The 19809-nt window shown below is 51.9% G+C and overlaps 1 protein-coding gene across 7 annotated transcripts in view; it reads left to right on the top strand.

Moving 5' to 3' along the window:
* TBC1D2 (TBC1 domain family member 2) overlaps positions 1-17152 on the top strand; it is a 41909-nt gene extending 24757 nt beyond the window's left edge. For 3 of the 7 annotated variants that reach the window (XM_036854578.1, XM_036854581.1, XM_036854584.1), the window contains 7 exons: positions 3246-3356; positions 5067-5254; positions 6352-6828; positions 12446-12566; positions 14885-15070; positions 15840-15961; positions 16596-17142. In XM_036854578.1, the coding sequence (XP_036710473.1) occupies positions 3246-3356; positions 5067-5254; positions 6352-6828; positions 12446-12566; positions 14885-15070; positions 15840-15961; positions 16596-16803 (1413 nt within the window). In that variant the 3' untranslated portion in view covers positions 16804-17142. The other 4 variants (XM_036854585.1, XM_036854579.1, XM_036854580.1 and 1 more) reach the window with 4 other exon arrangements.
* The last annotated feature ends 2657 nt before the right edge of the window (positions 17153-19809 follow it).

Here is a 19809-nt window from a genome sequence, read left to right as displayed (position 1 = left end):
TATGTGCTCCCCACTTTACAGATGAGAATGCCAGGGCTGAGAAAGGTGAAGTAACTTGCCCAGGACCGTGTGCAGAGGAAGTGCGGGGGACTGGAACTGGGTTGCAGCTCACCTCTCTGACTAGTCTTGTCTGCTCTGCCGCCTTCCAGCTTCTGTGGCCCTTCCAGCCACCACCGTCATCCCGGCCTCACCCTTGCCCAGGGTGTGGCTCTCACCCGGGAAAGGCCACCCCATCCCGCAGGGACCAGTTGCAACACAGGGGGCAGGAACTTTATTTTAACTGTGATACCTGCCACGGGCTGCAGCCTCCTCTCTGGAGGGTGGTGACAGGAGCTGGGGATAGGTGCTCCTCGTACCCACCGTCCCTACGGGCAGCCACATAGCCCCAGTCAGTCCTTCCACAACCCTCGCACTCACAGCCACAAGAGTATACATCGGATTACCACGGAAATCCTGTGCTGCTGTATCAAAGAACTGCTGTCGGACGGGGTAAGAGGGGGAAAGGAAGAAGGAGAGAAATCTGGGAGCTTTTGAGAGACCAGTGGGCAGTGTGGTATAGTGGCCACTCCCCAAGCTCTGAAGTCAGGCAGACTGCCTCTTGCTAGCTGTATGACCTTGGGCAAGTTATCTCACCTTTATATAACATGGCCTAACCAGTCCTACAAACAGAGTTGTTAGAAGGGGAAAGGAAGATGACATGAAACCCAGATTTCCTTCCCTTTCTTTCAGCATGAAAAAGCATATAACCAGTCTCTGAACCTTTTCCCTTATTTGGTCTAAAATCAGAGATTCTTTTGAGTGCAAAATGAAAACAAAACCTTTCAAATGCAGATGCAGCTAGGTTGTTAGAAAGCTGTGAGTCCCTCATAAAGCAGTGAAAATTGCTTCCATGAGATTGCTTTCCTACCCTGCTCTGCCCTGCTAAGTGTCTTCTTTCTGTGCCCATCCTGCTGGAATCCACTGTTGAAGACCCAGTAGAGCAGCATGGGGGTCAAAGAGATAGACTCGCTGGGTGCCTCCAGACCGTCTCAGAGAGTTGCCCGGAAGTATGGATTCACCTAAATGACTGAGCATGCCCCTGAGTTTGCAAGTTCAGGAATTTAATTTATCAGTGAGCCCAGATATGGAGAGATTCTGGGTACAGTTCACATCAACCATGCTTACATTTGTGGCTGCTCCTCAGAGGTTGTTAGAAAGCTATCAGTCCTGCAGCTGACACCTTGGAGGTGTTTTCTGCTAGAAGGAGTTGCATGTACTAGATGCCCTTATTTTTTAGCCTTTAGGTCTCTGATCTAGAAAAAAATAGAAGACCCATCAAAACTCCACTGTCTTTAAGTTTTGGGACGGAGTGTGTTCACATTTCCTGCTTGCCCTTGTGGTTAAGGACACTCAACTTTAAGGAAATGCCCCCCTTGTTGAAACTGTCAGTGTGAGGACAGAATCACTGACTTCTTGAATATCAGAGCCAGAAAGACTCAGAGATCTAGTCTTCCCCCTCATTTTCTGGCACGGTCGGCTGAGTCCTGGAGAGGGGAAAGGACTGGTCCAGGGTCGCACAGTACAAGCAGCAGGGTTACAGCCTGACCCCAGGTGTCCCCACGTCCAATCCACTGCCTTCCCCGCTAGCACAAGGGCTAGTCCACACGGCATTTCCCGAAGATGATTCCCGGGTCCCTGGTCCCTGTGAAAGCAGGAGGGCAAACTCTCTTCTTCCCTGTCCCCTTTCTCCAGTTGTGTTTTCCTCCTTTGCCTCACTGGTGACAGTCACATGGCTTTTCTCTTCTCAGAGCTCTCTCTTTTTCCTCCCTACAGTTCTGAGCCAAGAAGAACACTGAAGGTAGGGCAGTGAGTGAACGGGAAGGCACTGCCCAGATGCCACCCCACCCAGGCCCACAGCTGCTCTGAGGGGCGCTCGTACCTGCCCTCCTTGTCCGGGCTGCAAGCAGGGTGCCCTGTGCGACACATCCAAAGCCTTGGAGAGCCCCTGGACATGAATTGGAGCTTCTGAGCTGGGAGGGATCTTGGCCAGAATGAAGAGGGTCAGCACGGCCTATGAGCTGTACACAAGTGACCCATCCCTGACATTGAAGTGCCATGGGCGAGGTGTGCTATTCTTAATTTCCTGATAAATCAGGGCCTATCCGAAGTCGTACCTGCAATAGTCTCTCATACTCATCTACATGCCAGTACATTTTCTTGAGTGAGAGAGAAAGGGATTGAGTTTCCGTTAGTAAATGCCCTGGAATTGCTAGGTATCACTGTGAGCATGTGTTGTCCATTGTTCCCACAGTGTCCATCCAATCAGAATAAAGATTGAGAGCCATGGCTGCAGCTGCGGCTACTCCTTTCAGCCTCCTGCTTGACCCTCCCCAGTGCATGGCCAGCTTCTCCTTGCATGCCCCAGCAGGAAGATCATACTCCCTCCCCTGGACAGCTTGCAAAAGGAAAACTCTAGGCTCAGATATAAACATTACAGCTTTATTCATAATAGAAACAAACCAGGGACTTCCCTGGTGGTCCAGTGGTTAAGACTCCACGCTTCCACTGCAGGGAGCACGGGTTCAATACCTGGTCAGGGAACTAAGAGCCCGCATGCCACATGGCACAGCCCAAAAATAAAACAAACAAACCAAAAACACCCAGGGCTCAAACTGAAAAAGCAACAGGAGAAGGATTATATCTAAGTTATGGTAAATTCACCTAATAGAATAGTCATCAGACATTAAAAATTATCATTGGGAAGCTTCTGTAGCAACATAGAAAAGTATTTACAAAGTGACACTAAGTAAAAAATTTTCACCCAAAATTGTTCAGTATGATCACCAATATATGACAAAATATTTTTATTTTAAAAAAAAACACTACTTGAATGTTTGCTCTGTTTTGGTCCTTGTACTTAGTGTGCATGTTACCTCACTTAGTCAGCAGCTGCCAAGTGGGGTAGTTGGTATTTGCTCCTTTTACAGATGAGGAAACAGAGGGTCAGATTGATTCAGTGAGGCCTCCCTGCCAGGAAGTCAGAGCCAGGACTTGAAGTCCAGGCTTAATGCTCTCTCCACCATGTCATGCTGGCATCAAGATTAGAGAAGGGGGCTACCACTATTATTTTTTTTCTTTCAGACTTCCTTTTCTGTTGCCATTATTGGAAATTTCTAAAGGAAGAAAGTGTTGGCAGCTCATCTGAGAGTGAGGACCAGGGAGATGTTTCTGGTGCAGCTCATTAAATGCTTTGCTCTCTTCTCCAGGATGACATGGAAGCATACCGGACCCAGAACCGCTTTCTCAACTCCGAGATCCACCAGGTCACAAAGATCTGGAGAAAGGTGGCTGAGAAGGAGAAGGCCCTCCTGATGAAGGTGAGGCGTGGGAGCCCTGTTCTGGCCCTCTCTGTCCCCAGCCACCCTTCCAGTCCTCTCACCACCTCACCACTGTCTCACTCTCTCCTCATGACCTGACTGCTCTCCCTCTGGACCGTGCCCTTCATGAGCTGGCTTCCACATATCAGGGATCTGTGCTCTGCTGACTGCCGCTTCTGATCACAGAGGTGAGGGGAAGAGGCAGGCAGCCACTGCTGTCCCACCTCCCCACGTTGCTGCAAGCCCCTACCTGCCGCCTAAAGTAACTGCCAGGGGATTTAAAGGGCCTTCCCCCTCTTTGTATTTCTCTTTTTCCCCTTTTGGGAGCCAGGTATTAACTCTACATTCCAAAACCACCACAAATATGGGGGAAATTAGAAAGTGACCATGCATGCCCAGGGAAAGGCTCAGAAAAGACCTAAGAGGAACTTAAGTTTATACCTCAGGCTGATCCTGGGCACAGAGACAGCCTACAACAGTCAAAACCAAAAACCAAAACAGCAAACCCTAGGTAAGAAGGCGTATCTGATTTCCAGAGTTAACACTGTCATTTTTAATAATATAATAGCTAGTTATTTTACCAGCAAAAGCGGGTTTATTCGGGACTAACCAGAGGAATTACAATTTGGGATACTTGAACTGTGGTGAACCACAGGAAGATTCAGGGGACAAGGAAGGGGAACTTGCTTTTTATCGGGAAAAGGAAGGGGTTGGGAGGGGCTGTGATAACCAAAAAGTCCATTGGAGGAAACTAGGAGTCCCAAGTATGGAGGCTTCTCATTGGCTGGATTGCTACAGTCCCTGATTGGCTGAGCTGTCTTGAGGTGGAGAGAAGTTTTCCCATTCTTGCTGGATAGTAGAGGCAGCTTCTTGTCAGAGATGTAGGTGAACATCTCTTCCTGTTTGGAGAAATTAGTGATGCCTGTGGCAGGGCCTGAGAGGTCCCCATACAGGCCTGACCGGACTTCTTTTTTAGCTGAGCTTTCTTTAATTAATTCCACCCCACCTTATTAGGTTCAGATGTTCAGTTTTCAACAAAATATCACAAAGCATACAAAGAAACAGGAAGATACGGGGGTAGGTAGGTAGGGAATGTGCAATGTGTGTTCCACGAGGTGGGAGAGAGGTGGTGTGTTGGAGAAATGGAAAAAGCCCACGTGGTGGCAGAAGGCACAAGGGCAGTGTCCAGAGCTCCACGTCCATCCATCCCCTGGACACTGCTCAGGTATACCCCCTACAGAGAGCTTGCTCTGGGCCAAGTGCCCTGGAAGGGCTTTGTATACATTGGCTCATCTAGAGTCACATATAAGAATTCTGAGGCAGACTCTGTATTTTCCCCATTGTTCGGATGAAGAAGTTAAAGCACAGAGAGGTTAAGTAACTTGCCGTAGATCACCCAGCCTGCAGTAACTGATCTAGGATGGGACTGCAGGCAATGCAAGAGCCTATGCTGCTGCCCACCTCTCCCCTCATTTTTCTGAATCCAGCCGCAGCCCTGGGCCTGGTTCTCTTGCCTGGAGCCCTGTCTGCCTTGCTGTAAACTCTTGGATTCAGGACTCCTCTCCTTTCCTTTATATGAATGGCTGGGGTTGGGGGATGGGAGATGAGAGCTGGAAGAAGGGCTGGACTGCCTAAAGCTGTTCAGGCCTCAGGCCTCTGGCCTAAGCCCAACCGGGTGGCCTGACCAGCCCCACCCCTCCCCCCCCACAGTGTGCCTACCTCCAAGCCAAGAACTGCCAGGTGGAAAGCAAGTACCTGGCGGGGCTGCGGAGGCTGCAGGAGGCTGTGGGGGTCGAGGCAGGCGAGTGCTCGGAGCTACTGAGGCAGCTCATCCAGGAGGCGCTGCAGTGGGAAGCCAGCGAAGCCTCAGCTGACAGCGTCGTGCTGAGCCCCATCAGGTGAGCCCAGAGCAGGGCTGGGTCTGCGTGACCTGGGGGCCGCCAGCTGCCCTGCTACCATTTGCTGCTGACCGTGTGTGAGCCCTGCACATGCTTACCTCCTTGTACCTCCAGATTAGTGATCATGTGGTTGAAATGAGCCCCATTTTACAGCTGAGAGGCACCACAGGCTCAGAGGAGGCAGCCCCTTGCCCAAGGCCACACAGCATATTAGTGCATCTGATGTGGGCCTGCCTCCAGAGTTCTGTTTTTTTCCACTTCCCCAGGCTGCCTCCCAGGGGTGTTTGTCAGAGAGGGGAGGAGGGGAGACAAGCCAGCTGCCTCCTTTGAGCCAAGCCTTTGCTGAGCACAGTGGACCTGGGCAGATAAATATAACAGAAGGGGCTGTGGCTGGGGTCAAAGGTCCCTAGAGGCTGGATGGTCGGTCCAGTGGCCAGAACCCAGGCTTTGGAGCCAGACTTGGCTTTCTCACTGTGTAACCTTGGACAAGTCACTTTACCTTTCTGAGCCTCATATTCAGCCTCCATAAGATGCGGGCTAAGATCCCTGCTTTGCAGGATCATGAGGATTAAATGAGATAGCACAGGCAGAGCACATAATAAGGGCCAATAAATGTTGACTCTACGAAAGGCCATCTGGAATGGGTCCCCAGCTCTCCTGTTTCTGCTTGTTGTTGGTGCTTCCTGTTCCCCATCTGTCCTTGGGCTTACTGGCTGTGGAAGTGGGGTTCTATAATGGCAGTAAAGGACTTCTTGGGTCTAAGGCTTCATGGAGTAATAAGAGGGTCCTTTGTATTTACACGGAAGGAATGAGCAAATATCTTTTCAGCACTTGCCATGTACCAGGCACTGTCTAGCCCCCTAGCAGTTTACATCAGAGGATCTCATTGGGTCTTCATGAGGCAGAGCAGGAGTTCCTATACCCATTGTACAGAGCAAACTGAGGTTCAGAGCACTGAAGTGACCTGCCCAGAGTTACATGGCCAGCCCGCAGTGAAGCGCAGGCAGGCTTCCTGCCCAGGGTCCACCCTCTCCCCGCTGCCCCTTGTCTGGGGAAGGGCCTTGCAAGGTGTCGCTGACACAGGCTTTTGCTGGCAGCGAGTATGACGAGTACGGCTTCCTGACAGTACCCAACTACGAGGTGGAAGACCTGAGGCTGCTGGCCAAGATCCAGGTGCTGGAAGTGCACTCCCACCACCTGCTGGCCCACGAGGCCGTGGAGCAGCCGCTGCGGGAGCGCTGGGCTGCCCTGGGCGAGCTGGCCCCCTCGCCGGAGATCAAGCAGCTGCTGCGGGCGGGCGTGCCCCGCGAGCACCGGCCGCGCGTCTGGAAATGGCTGGTCCGCCTCCGTGTCCAGCACCTGCAGGGCCCCGGCCGCTACCAGGAGCTACTGAGCCGGGGCCAGGCCTGCAAGCACCCCGCCGCACGCCAGATCGAGCTGGACCTGAACCGGACCTTCCCCAGCAACAAGCATTTCACCTATCCCGCCTCCAGCTTCCCTGACAGGCTCCGCCGGGTACTGCTGGCTTTCTCCTGGCAGAACCCTGCCATCGGCTACTGCCAGGGCCTAAACAGGTAAGCCACACAGCCCCCGTGAGGGCACAGCCTCTGCCTTCCAGGGCACCTCTCTGTCTCTTTGGAGCCTCCCAAGAAGCCAGAGAGGTCAACCCAGGAGGCTTGGTCCCCACCGTATGGATGGGGACAAGCAGGTGAAAGGACGTGTTCAAGACAGATTTGGGCCAGAGCCCCAGGCTCCTGGTCCCGTGCCCTCTCCTGTGGTTTATCCTCAGAGTGGTGCCACTCCCATAGAGAGCACGTGAGTGGGCCCGCTGGGGTTGTATAGTCCACAGCCAGCTCACGTATTGCATGACTGCCTGGGTCAGGGATCATTGCTTTAAACAAAATCCATTCAGAGGAGCCCAAGGAAAAGAGAATTTGTAAATGTTACAGAGGAAGCTCCCAAAAGCCAGAAAAAGGAAATAGAGCTAGGGACCAGATAGATGGTCTTCGGAAGCCGAGGCAACCGCTCTGTCTAGCAGGGCCATAGCACAGCACAACGCCAGGGGGCGCCATTCATGCCATATTCCAGGGGGACACTGTCCCCTGAGATTGTGCAGCCCTCTGTGGGCTGCGTGGTCTCTGGCCTCTCTCATAATACATGGCTGCTTCCCTGTCTCTCAGCAGACCAGCCTCACCATCTGTCATTCCTTGGACATTTAGGGCCCATCAGGGCTGTCAGAGCAGAGTCCTCAGCCCCTAAGTCAAGCCTTTCAGCAATCCACTTGTCAATACCCTCACGTCTCAGGCCTAAATTCCCAAAGGAAGGAATCTGGCCCAGCCTGGATTAATTTCTACTTCTGGTTCAACAGCAGGAGACAAGGGATGGGAGCTGGGGGTGGGGTGGGGTGACTTGGTAGGGCTGCCCCTGCCAGTACTTTGGGGAATTCTCGTGGCTGCCCCCAGTTATCTCGATAGAGGTGGCATAATCTCACATATTTCCCAAAGCAAGTTTTGGTTCAACTTTATTTTATTTATTTTTTAATATTTTTTTTTATTTTTTAATTTTTTTTAACATTTTTATTGGAGTATAATTGCTTTACAATGGTGCATTACTTTCTGCTGTACAACAAAGTGAATCAGCTATACCTATACATAGATCCCCATATCCCCTCCCTCTTGCGTCTCCCTCCCACGCTCCCTATCCCATGCCTCAACTTAATTTAAACACATATATACTCAAGCAAATTTTACATAAGTCATTCTGCTCTTTTTTTCAGGCAGTGTGTGACATTTACTTAACACAGAATAAATATTCAGAGTGTCCCTACTCAAATTTGAATGGTTCCCAAGGATAGATATTTTTGATACTTTTTTTCCAGCTTAAGTTGGGTGAAATTGAGCATATACATGTACCATTACTGGGAATTCAGAGTTAAGCCGAAACAGTAATGCCTCTCAGTCTAAGCCTCCTTGGAAAACATGTTCAGATTTCATGCTGCTCTAAACGTCCGCTACAGGAGATGTCCGTAGAAATTCATTCATTCATTCATTCATTTAACGGCTGAGCAGAAGCCTGCACACTTCTCATCTGTTTGAACATGTTAAAATTCAGAAGGCACAAAACTTTTGAATCCTCTTTTTAAGATTAGATTTGAAGGGAGCTAGAAGCTCTGAGACTGTATGAATAATTTGTACATTTCATGCAAAGGTCAGGTAGGAGCTAAGACTTAATGAGGGCTTCCTGCATGCCAGGCCAGGTACTCACATACCTGACGTCATCTAATCCTCAGGAAAACCCTGCGAGGTGGGCGTTGGTGCCCGCCATTGCCAGGTGAGATAAGAGAGGGTCTGAGAAGCTAAGGAACCTGCCTGGGCCTCACCATGCATGGGCTGCTAACCCTGGTCTCCGGACCCCAGACCTGGTTCTTCCTACCGTCTGCCCTCACTGAGAATGGGAGCTGTAGCAGAGAGTGTGCTGAGGGCACTCAGAAACCTTTCTTCCTGATCAGATATAACCTTTTTTGAGAGCAGGAATGGAGTTAACCACATATGGGCTTTGGAGTCTAATCTATACTGAAGGAGCAGGGGGAGGATCCCAAAGCAGGAGGGGATCTTAAGGTAAGCCATGTAGAAGGGAAAGAAGCCTCTCCCTATGTGGAAAGAGGCAGCACCAAAAGTTGCTGAGGGGTATATAGGAACAGCTGAGACCAAAACCAGAGGTATTTCTTTACTTCTTTCTTTGAATGCTATAGTTATTGGCATTTAGGCAGGTATTCATACTATTGCTTTAAATAGAATATTATTTGTAATAGAGCCTGTTTAAATGTGGAGAGTGCATTGTATTCTTTCGAAGGCCCTTCTGCAGCCCCTTTCACTTGTCTGGGTGCTGCCATCTAGTGGCGGATATTAGAACTGCATGTGTGGTGTCTGGAGGACAGAACCTGCTTTAATGCAAAAAACCCAGCCTGTTTAGAGGGAGACAGATATCATAGTAATGATTTAATGCTAATTCAGAGCAAAATTTTAAAATCCATTTCTCTCTAAAATATAAGTGGAGCGATTTAAAGTAGTTTTTCCTTTCCCACATCACCCTCCTTTGCAGACCTACTTGGGCCTGAATGTCTTCAGCTGGAGTCTATAGCTGTAGCCCTGAGCAGTTGCTAGGACCCTAGTGAGTGCCAGCAGCCTCTCATCACTGACCTTTTTTTTTTCCACGGATTTTAAGTGTACAACTCAATGATCTGGAGTAAATTCACAGAGTTGCACAGCCATCATCACCACGATCCAATTTTAGAACATTTCCATCACCCCTAAAAGACACCTTGTGCCAATCTGCAGTCACTCTCGATTCCCACCCCCAGCCCTGAACAACCACATATCTGCTTTCTGTCTCTATGAGTGTGCTTGTTGTGGACATTTCATATACCAATCATACAACATGTGGTCATTTGCATCAAGCTTCTTCCACTTAGCATGTTCTTGAGGTTCATCCAGGTTGTAGCATGTGTTTTGTTCTTTTTTTTACCAAGCAGCATTCCATTGCATGGATGTGCCATACTTGGATTATCCACTAACCAGCTGATGGACATTTGGATTGTTTCTACCTTTTGGCTATTATGAATAATGCCATGAACATTCCTGGGCAAGTCTTTGTGTGGATGTATATTTTCCTTTCTCTTGGGTGCATCCTTTTTAACAGAGATTCAATTTCCATTGTCTAAATGCACCATGCACCATAAAGTATGTAAATCTTCTTCTTCTTTTTTTTTTTTTTGGTTATAAGAATGCTGCCACAGATATTCTTGTGTTTGTGCTATTATTTCTGTAGCATTAAAACACACCCCCCCAAAAAAAAAAACACACCCAAAAAGTGAAAAAGTCATGAGGAATACACATCTAAAATTTTCACTAGCCCTAACAGATTTCCAAACACCAACAGGTAAGGCCCATAGAGAGGAAGGGAGACCTGCCAAGGAGTCAGGAAAGGGGTGGCCGGTACATGTCAAGGGCGGAAAGCAGAGGCTGGCTGAGGGTGAGGCAGCTTCCCAGATCTGTCCTTCAGGAGTTAAGCCCGAAGACTGAGGCACAGGCCAAGGAACCTCCTTGTGACTGTAAATGAGAACCTATGGCCTGGGCATCCTCAGGGAGACCAGTCTTTGAGAGGCTAAGAGCAATATGATTTGGAAACAAGGCTCATGGAAGTAAAAACAAGGTCCTTTGGCCTTCTCCACCGGAGGGGTCCTAAGTATCCCACCAAGCATATTGAGAGCATTCCTAGATTCAGAGCTCGTGTCATACCCTTGCCCCCAGTGGCATTATTGGGACTCTCAAAAACAGTGGTGTCCATTCCCAAAGGCCCTGGGCCTTGCTTAGGGTCTTCCATGGGTGGAATCTTAGCAGGATTAAACCTCCTTTTCTGACACAAAAGCTTTATCCTGCTGGTTCAGGATTGTGTGCAAAAATTAAAAATAGTAAAAATCACTGAACATTATCAACAGACTCACACATCAAATCACTGACCTTTTAATGTGAGCAGAAATCGAAGCTAATTCTGATACCCACTCCTGGACTGAGAACAGTGGAATGAGGTAGGATAGAGAGAACAGGCTGGATTTTGGGAGTCCTCTGTCACCAACTGATTGTGTGACCTTGAACAAGTCACTGTTGCTCTCTGGGCCTCGATTTTCCTGTCCCAGCAATGACATGGGATGACCAGCAGAAAGTAGCTTCCTGGAGCCTTATCTTGTGAGTTTCTGAGGCAGCCTCCAGACTCAGTGGGAAAGAGTACCATGACCAGTTAGTTATGTCTTCCCTGGGCATAGACAAAGAGAGTGGTGGCTGCTGTATCCCATTTGCTCTCTCTGAGCTAAATAATCTCTGTAGGCCTTCCCACTTCCCCATCTCTGAGAGGCCAAAGCCTACTATTTCCAGGAGACCCATAACTGTTCTCTCCATCCACTCAGCTAAACTCAGGAGGGTCTGTACAAATACTTTAGCCGGAGTGGAGAGAAATACCTTCCCAATCCACTAGGGAGAGAAAAAGGATTTCTTTTTTTCTTTTCAGAAACCCTGTGTATTAAAAAAAAGTGTAAACCTCAGAAGATGTTGGAGGTCACGAATCCAACCTAGTAAGAGCCCAGAGAAGCATGAGCATCTAGACAATGAAATGTGCTCTTTAAGTCCATTGAGAGTGTGAGGCTGCCCCATGCTGAACGCGGCATCTCCCTAAGGGTGTTCAGCAGGTGCACTGTGCACAGCCCCACTAGGCAGCCCTGTATTAGCCACGTGGGGCTTTGTTAACGTGAGATTTCTAAGAGGCTTTGTTAAGATATGTATATCATAAGCCTCTAAAAGGGGGCTAGAGTATGCAGTGTTCCCCAACATCTTTGAATATGGGACCATGTGCTCACCTAGCATCTTGAGAGACCAGTACATTTTGGGAAATGTATTCTTGGATTCACCCTGGACAAGACCTGCCAGGGAAGGTGGGGGAAGGAGAGAAAACAGTGCTTCTTCCAGGCAGACATCCCTGCTCAGCACTGTGGGTTGTCTTCTTTCTTATCCCTGATCTCATTAGAGCCTCATGATAACTCTAGGGGAGAGGGGAAGCAAAGGAGAAAAAGAATTCCGAGTATTGAGCACCTGGTACATGCCAGACAGTGAGCAAGATGCTGTATGTCTGTCTTCTCAATGCCTCACAGACCTGGGAGGTGGATACTGTTAACCCCACTTGACAGGTAATAAAAGTGAGGCGCAGAGAGATTAGCACACTTGCCAAGGTCTCAAAGCCCATGAATATTAAGATGAGGATAGCTAACCTTTATAAAGCGCTCTCACTACGTGTTAGGCACTGTGCTGGGCAGTTAACACGTATTTACTCTGTTCATCCTTACAACAGTCCTGTGATTATTATGAGGCTGAAGCTCAGGGAAGTTAAGTAACTTGCCCACAGTCACCCAGCAAGGAAGCAACAAGACTCCAGAGGCCCTGCTCTAAGATGATGCCAGTTGCTCTGGAAATCCCCTAGGTAGTCCTCTTCAAGAGCATGTTCATCTCGCCCCAGTTTCCAGGAACACCAGCCTGGTTAGAGAGTGGGGTTGGGCAGGACATCCCCCAGGGAGTCACCCCTGCCATGGGCTGCCTGGTCGTGACTTCTGTGGGTCACTCCAGGCCGCCTTCCCTCCCACTCCAGACTGGCGGCCATCGCTCTGCTGGTCCTGGATGAGGAGGAGAGTGCCTTCTGGTGTCTGGTGGCCATTGTGGAGACCATCATGCCCGCTGATTACTACAGCAAGACGCTCTTGGCATCCCAGGTGAGCAGGGCAGGGAGGGGACTTGGGGGCCATGCAGGTTGGTGCCCCTGAATTGTTCCTACAAGTCAGTGAATCTTGGAAAAGTCAGGAATCTCTCAGGCCTCCATTTCTCCCTCTGTACAGTGGGCCAATAACCCTTCTCTGGGACTGCTGTGATGTTCCAGTCAGCTGATGGCCTTGAGAATTGTTGGGGCCCTGCCCACGCGATAGACTATGGTTATTCCAGTGGGGACATTACATCATTAGAAACAGTGGATATCCTATGGAGGGGAGGAGGGGAAAATCTAGTGGCACTAGACTCTTTGACTGGTGTTTGCCAGTCAAGAATTTCAAAACAGAGGTCAGGTAGGGTGGAAGTTGGGACTGGGAGGATGGGAGGTGACAGTGATGCTTCACACACACGCTTCATCACCTCCTGAGAGATACAGCTACCTCCATCATCTCATGACCCCCTCCACTGCCCTCTGAGCGCAGACCAGCCCTGGAGTCAGGTGGAGCTGGGTTCAGAGCCAACCCTTCAGAAACCAGCCGTGTGGCCTTGGCAAGTGGCATCACTTCTCTGATGCTTTTGAATGGAAGTAACACTACTTCCTGGGCTTGTTGAGAGGCGTAAAAGCGAAACCATTTCAGACCTCCCACCTCCACCCTCCAGCCTCTCCCTCCTCGCCCCTTGTCCCGTTCTTGCTGTATCAGTGCGTCTGCTTTATGGAGAGACGCTACCCAGGGGGAACCATCTCACTCCCCCACAGAACCTACCAAGCCATTACCTGCCCACCCATCCTGTTCTCCTTTCCTACTGCGAGCACCCAACACTGTTTCCTCCTTCTGGGATGCCCACCTGGGTGGAGGGGTAAGGAGAGAGATCAGGGATGAAGATCAAGACTTAGGAGTCATCAGGAAATAGGTGGTGAATCAGGTAAGGACTGTGTTTTGCTGTGTGGCAGGGAGGCCCAACCTAATAGTGGCTTAAATGGGGGATTATTTTTCTCAGATAATGAGAAAGCTCAAGGCTCCTTCCAGCTAACTGCTCTGCCATGTGACCTTCATCCTCCTGCTCATCACCTCGTGGTCACAAGATGGCTGCACCATCTCTGGCACTGTGGCCGTGGTCTAGGCGGAAAGAAGCAGAGGGTGAAAGACAGGCACCGGCTCCCTTTCAGACAGCTTTCCTGACCCAGCAACTACTGCTTACATCTTACTGGTCAGAATTGCGTCACATGGCACCTCTAGTTGCAAGGCAGGCTGGGAAATACACAAATATTTCACTTTACAAATATTTTATTTTCACTTTTTAACATCTCTGGAATTGAGGTGTGTTGTATAACCAATATACTATGGTGTTTTTGTTTTGTTGAGTACAGAAAATTTCAAATGTACAAAAAAAGAGAGAAAGTGTAATGAACCTCCATGTATCCATTACCTAGTTTCAATAATTATCAACACAGGGTAGCCAGTACTGTTTTCACCTATACTCACACCCACTCCTCCTACTCTGATGACCTTGAAGTAAATCTCAGACATCATATCAGTTCATCCGTACATCCTTCAGTAGGTTCAGTGGCATCTTAGATTCAGTGAGTTACCCTAGGTTTTGAGCTGGACTCTTGGCCTGCACAGCAGACCTGGAGTTCAGCGTAGGAAAGGAAGGGAGAGGGTGTTTGCCACAGCAAGAGCTAAGTCTGGAAGAAAACTTAAATGGAGGGAGAGGGCTGAGAAACCCGCAGTTCCATGAAAGAAAGCAAGAGGAGCCTAAAATGGTCTTGTCACAGAAGTAGGAGGCAACCACAGAACAGCCATGTCCTGGGGCAGGGAAGGAGCCAGTGCGGGGAGTGATCAACCGGGTCCAGTGAAACAAGGACAGAGGCATGATGTGACCACACTAAGAGGTCATTAGCAGCTATCACCCAGCAGCATCACCCCCTGATGTCAGGTGTGGCTCTCCCAACACCGGCCCCCAGGACCTTGCCCTGAGCATCTTGTGCATCAGGCCCAAAACAGGTGTCAGGAAGCGGCCGTGGTGTCAGCCGATACAAGCCTGGGGGACAAAGGAGCCAAAACTCCACTGGCCAAGAACTTACAGTCCACAGAGACCTCTGCATCAAAGCTCCAACCTGGAAGGCTGCTCGCCAGTGGAGTGACCTGTCTCCCGGCCAGGCTAGGCCCTAGCTCCTCCGGGTGCTCTGTGCCCCCAGGTGGGGCAGGACCCACTGGGAGCAGCCCGGGGCCGTGTGTGGACCAGCCGGGTGTGAAGGGGTGGACCGGAGGGAGGCAGCCCCCTCTGCAGGGCAGCAGCTGACAGGCCCTCTCTCGGCTTGCAGGTGGACCAGCGAGTGCTGCAGGACCTCCTCTCGGAGAAGCTGCCCAAACTGATGGCCCACCTGGGGCAGCGCCGTGTGGACCTGTCCTTCATCACCTTCAACTGGCTCCTCGTAGTCTTCGCAGACAGTCTCATCAGCAACATCCTCCTCCAGGTCTGGGACGCCTTCCTCTACGAGGGCACCAAGGTAGGGCACTGCGTGGCGGGGGGGTGGTGAGCAGGAGGGTCCTGGGCAAGTCCCTGCATCCTCTGGGTCTCGATTCTGCCCCTGGACGATGGGAGGACAGAGCCCACCTGTCAGGGCCATGGAGGACCTCTCTTGGGAGTGTGGCTTTGTAAACTCAAGTACTTTGCACCCCTGAGGGGAAGTGGTGCTTCTGCCTCTGAAGATGCATCCTAAAGTTGGGAGGATTCCCTTTCCCTGGAGAGGAGGCACAAGCATGACCAGGAGGCCCATCGCTATTCTGTCCGTTGCCCCTCAGTCACCTGCCGTCTCTTCCTCCTGTTTAGACTGAGCCCCAGATTGGGAGGCTGGCACTTGGATCTGGTCCCAGCTCTGCCCCTTACCTTGCAAGGAGACCCTGGGCAGGCCCTCCCCGACCTCCGCCCAGTTTCCCCATGGTGGTTGACCTCACAGTCCACCAAGCGCCCTCGGATCTGTCTCTCCATTCGATTCCTACTGGAGCCCCATGTAAAGACAGTGTTACCCGCCATTAGGTCCAACAGGGCAATGCCTGGCCCAGGGTCCCAGGACAGTCCCAATCCCCAGATTCCTAGCTGTGCTCCCCCCGTGGGGTTTCCAGTCCAACCCCCTTGGCGTTGCCCCGCACGTTTCCTCCAAGCCTTCAACCTCTGCAGCCTATCCGGGGCCTTCCACAGCGCCTGGGGGTGTGGTTTCTGGGGACTCCCTGCCCTGGCTCCCTGTGCCCCCCCTGAGCCCCCACTTTACCCCCCAGGTGGTGTTCCGCTATGCCTTGGCCATCTTCAAGTACAACGAGGAGGAGATCCTGAGGCTGCAGGATGGCCTGGAGATCTACCAGTACCTGCGCTTCTTCACCAAGACCATTTGCGACAGCCGGTGAGAACCCACTCCTGGGCCCACCCTGCCCCTCCACCGTGCCCACCCCGCACACATCCCCCCGGGACACAGAGCAGAGAGGGGGCTGGTGTTTCCAAAGGTAGGTTCATTAGCGATTCTGATCCTCCGTTGCATCTTAGAAATCTTCAGGGACGTTCCACTGCCTCGGCGTCTGTCTGCCCCCTTAACACAGCATTCAGGGCCTCCATGCTGTTTCATTTCTTGCCCACCTTCTCCTGCCCCCACCACCCATGCCCTATGATCCTGCCAAACAGAATTATTTGAGTTCCTAGGACAACCTCCATCTCTGGGCTTCTGGCCTTGCAGGTTCTTCTACTTAGAATGCCTCCCGGCCACTTCCACCACCACCGTCTTTGCCTGGCCTACCTGTACTCATTCTTCAAAACTCAGCTCACTGTCCCCTCCTCCACGAAGCCTTCCCTGACCAACTTTTCCTTCCTGGGTTAGAGCTCCCACAGTGCTAAGCTTCCTCTTGCCTCAGTACCTGTCACTTTGGGTGGAAATTGTCTTCTTATTTACTGTTTCCTCCCTGGAAGGGGCCTCAGCTGCATGAGCAGAATGAATGCAGGGGTGCCTGGGACACCCGGTGACTGTGACTGTGCTCTCCCCCCAGGAAGCTGATGAACATCGCCTTCAACGACATGAACCCCTTTCCTAAGAAACAGCTACGCCAGCTGCGGATGGCCCACCGGGAGCGGCTGGAGGCTGAGCTGCACGAGCTGGAGCAGCTCAAGGCCAAGTACTTGGAGACCCGGGCAGCCCGGGGCCCTGCAGTGCCCGAGGGTTGCACCAGCGAGGATGAGGGAGAGGCGGAGCCCTGACTTGGCTACCTGCCCTCCCCAAAGCCCTTTCTCGCCCTTGGCTGGCAGGCCCATAGGAGGACAGCCACAGAGCAGTGGTCGAGGCTCCGCTGAGCCCCATCACCATGTGACCCTGAGCGAGTCCCTTCCCCTCTCTGGGACTCAGTCTCCCCATTGGAACATTGGCTCCTGAAGCCATTGGTTGGGTTATCTCCTCATGAGCACACACCCAGGATACACCCCTTCTCACTTCCTCTGCAGAAGCGAGCAAGAGTGCTGTCTTTATAGGGTAACCTTGAACATTCTCTAAGTTTTATCTGTGTATGACAGTGTAAATATTGGAAATAGTTCACAAGCTTTGGAACCTAAACGATTCTCAGTAACCAGTTGTTCCTGGGCGGGCCAAGGGCTCCAGAGTGTCCCACCACTAGGGCCTTCCCAGCCTGGGACGCCCCTGGCTGCTGTTTCTCTTGGCATCTCTGCAGGGCCGGTCCTGGTTCCTGGAGAAGCTGGGGCCGTGTGCAGTTAGGGCTTCCGTCTTTCCGGGCAACAGCGCTTCTCCAGTCCTGGTTGGGCCTTTGTTCCAGTCCTGACTCCCACCTTCCAAGGCCTGTATCCTGAGCCTTGCACTTGCCCTCACCTTTCTCCTCACAGCCCATCGGGGGGACGGGGAGTGGGGAGGGTGTTCCCAGGGAAACCCCTGTCCACTACCAGGAGGAACTTGGTGTAGGGGCTGAAAGCCCAGGGTTAGGTGCCCAACTTCTGATCTCCCACCACCAGATTCAGAGTCTGGGGCAAGAAAAGTCACCTCTTTGAAAACTGGGTGGTTGGGAGGGAGAGGAACAGGCGGTGAGACGGACAGAGCCTGCAGCCTGTTGCCAAGTCAGGGCTGGCTTGTGCAGAACTCAGCTCCGGTTCTTCTGGGCTCTTCCAGGCCCTTCCTCAGCAGACAGGCTTCCCCCATTCCCCCCAAGGTGGGGGGTTGAGGCTGCACAAGTGATTTCAGCAGCTCATTTCTCAGCAAAGCCTGTGCCTGTGCCGGGATAGCCTTGAGCTCAGCAATCTGTGATATGAAGGGATAGGGTGGGGATTCTCACAGGGAAACCTCCTGCTCTGATCTGAGGCTCCTATCAGGGCTTGGGAGGCCACACCCATTGCTGGGGACCAGGGACAGGCCCTTCTGTCACCCACTGGTGTGAACTTCAGGGAGGGGTTGGCGCACCAGACACCTGGTTCCTTCCCACCACTCCCCCACAGCCCTGGGGTGGGGACCCTCAGGGTTCCTTTCCTCCCACATTTACGAGGGCTGCTGGGCAGCCCAGTTTCCTGTGAACACCCTACACAAGGGTTTGATGGCCTTTCTCATTTGTGCTAAACTTTTTTCATCTGCTGAGGTCCTTTCACCACCAAACAGTAACTGTGAAGCATGATGGTGGTCTGAGGGCAGCCTGGGGGTCGTCCTGGCTACACCCCCAACAGGCTGTAACCCTCAGGGCCATCACCAAGGACACAAGGGGTCCGGCCTCCTGGAACTCCAGGAGGATGAAAGGAGATGACGCTGGTGCTGAGCCTGGTGCCTGGCACAGAGTCAAGTACAGCCTTGGGCAGTGAGTACCCTTTCCATGAAGAAAATGTCACCAGGAGGGCCTTGAGGTCTAGAAAAGGCCCAAGGCTCCAGGAGAGACTAGGTCCAGCTGGTCCCTCTGACTCTAGCCTTAAAAATCAAATTCCCTCCTCAGCAAAAATACAGCAAGCAATCCCAGCTCAGACTGGGGCTGCTGGATAGAGGGCACCCTCCTCTCCCCTCCCGCCTGCCACCCCCCTTCTCTCCCCTTCCTCTGCCCACCCCCAACCTCTCCCCTCTCCTCCTTCCCTCATCTCTTCCCTCCTCCACTTGTCTTCCCCCTCCTCCATCTTTCCCATTCACACACCCAGGCAGAGGAGAAGCTCTGCCCAAAGCTGGGTATCTACCCCCCTCCTCCTCCCTCACTGAGAGGGGTGTTACTCTGCAGCTGACCCAGCACTGGGTCACCTCTGGTTCCTACTTGTCTGCACCACAGAATCACCTGAGCACTGGGTCCCACACTCAGCCTCTTGTAGGGCGTGGGTATTGTGCTACACCAACAGGGTTGGGGACCACAGGCAATCAGGACTGACTAGGGGGCCTCCAGCCCTGTAGCCGGGAGCTGGAGCCAGAGCAAGAATGTGAACTGCCTGTCCTACAACACCTGCTCACTCCAGGCCAAGCTCAGTTTACAGATGAGGAGACAAGGCTCAGAGAGGTTAACTAACTTGCCCAGAGTCACACAGCCACTGAGTGGTTAAGCCATGTTCAAGCCTTAGAGGCTGCTAACTGCAAAACCAGGGAGGGCTCCTCCAAGCTCACGGCGCCTTCTCTGGATCCTAGAACACCTCCCCCAGGGGAAAGGACAAGTCTAGCCTATGGCCTCCTGAGTGGTGTAGGTCCTATGGGGATAGCTCCAGGCAAAGGAAAATGAGAGGAAGAAACATCTACCTGACAGGGAGGCTGTAGCAGGAACTGGTGGGGGGGGGTGCCGAGCCCCAAGAATGTCTGGGGTGCAGCTGCTCCTAGGGAGCCTGCCCACCCTCCCTCAGCTCTTCCTGAAAGGCGTTTGGGGCCCACCCCTGGTGTCAGGTTCCTGGCCCTGCACCACAGCTGTCACCCCCATCCCCAGGGGCTGCTGCTTTCCCAGGCTGGAGGATCTGATCCCTCACAGCTCCACCTCCCTACCCCAGGTGGTGGGCCCTCTAGCTCAAAGCATCCCTCTCCCAACTAGGCCCCCAGCGAGCTCAGGCCCATGCTCCATTCTTTAGGGGAGAGGAATTACCCAGGGAAACTTCCTGGGGAAATAGCCCCAAGAATAAAGGGGCTCCTCAAAACAGGAGGGAGGGCCCTATGGAAGACCCCCACCCTAAAGTGGGAGATGCACATTCACTTTTACAGAAGTCCTCTCCCCCATGTTCAGAACCTCACCTCCCAGGTGCTGCTGTCCCCTCATTCTTTCT

The sequence above is a fragment of the Balaenoptera musculus genome, chromosome 6, assembly GCF_009873245.2.
Source record: "Balaenoptera musculus isolate JJ_BM4_2016_0621 chromosome 6, mBalMus1.pri.v3, whole genome shotgun sequence".
NCBI classification, from domain to species: domain Eukaryota; kingdom Metazoa; phylum Chordata; class Mammalia; order Artiodactyla; family Balaenopteridae; genus Balaenoptera; species Balaenoptera musculus.
This window is presented reverse-complemented; position numbering and strand designations above follow the sequence as displayed.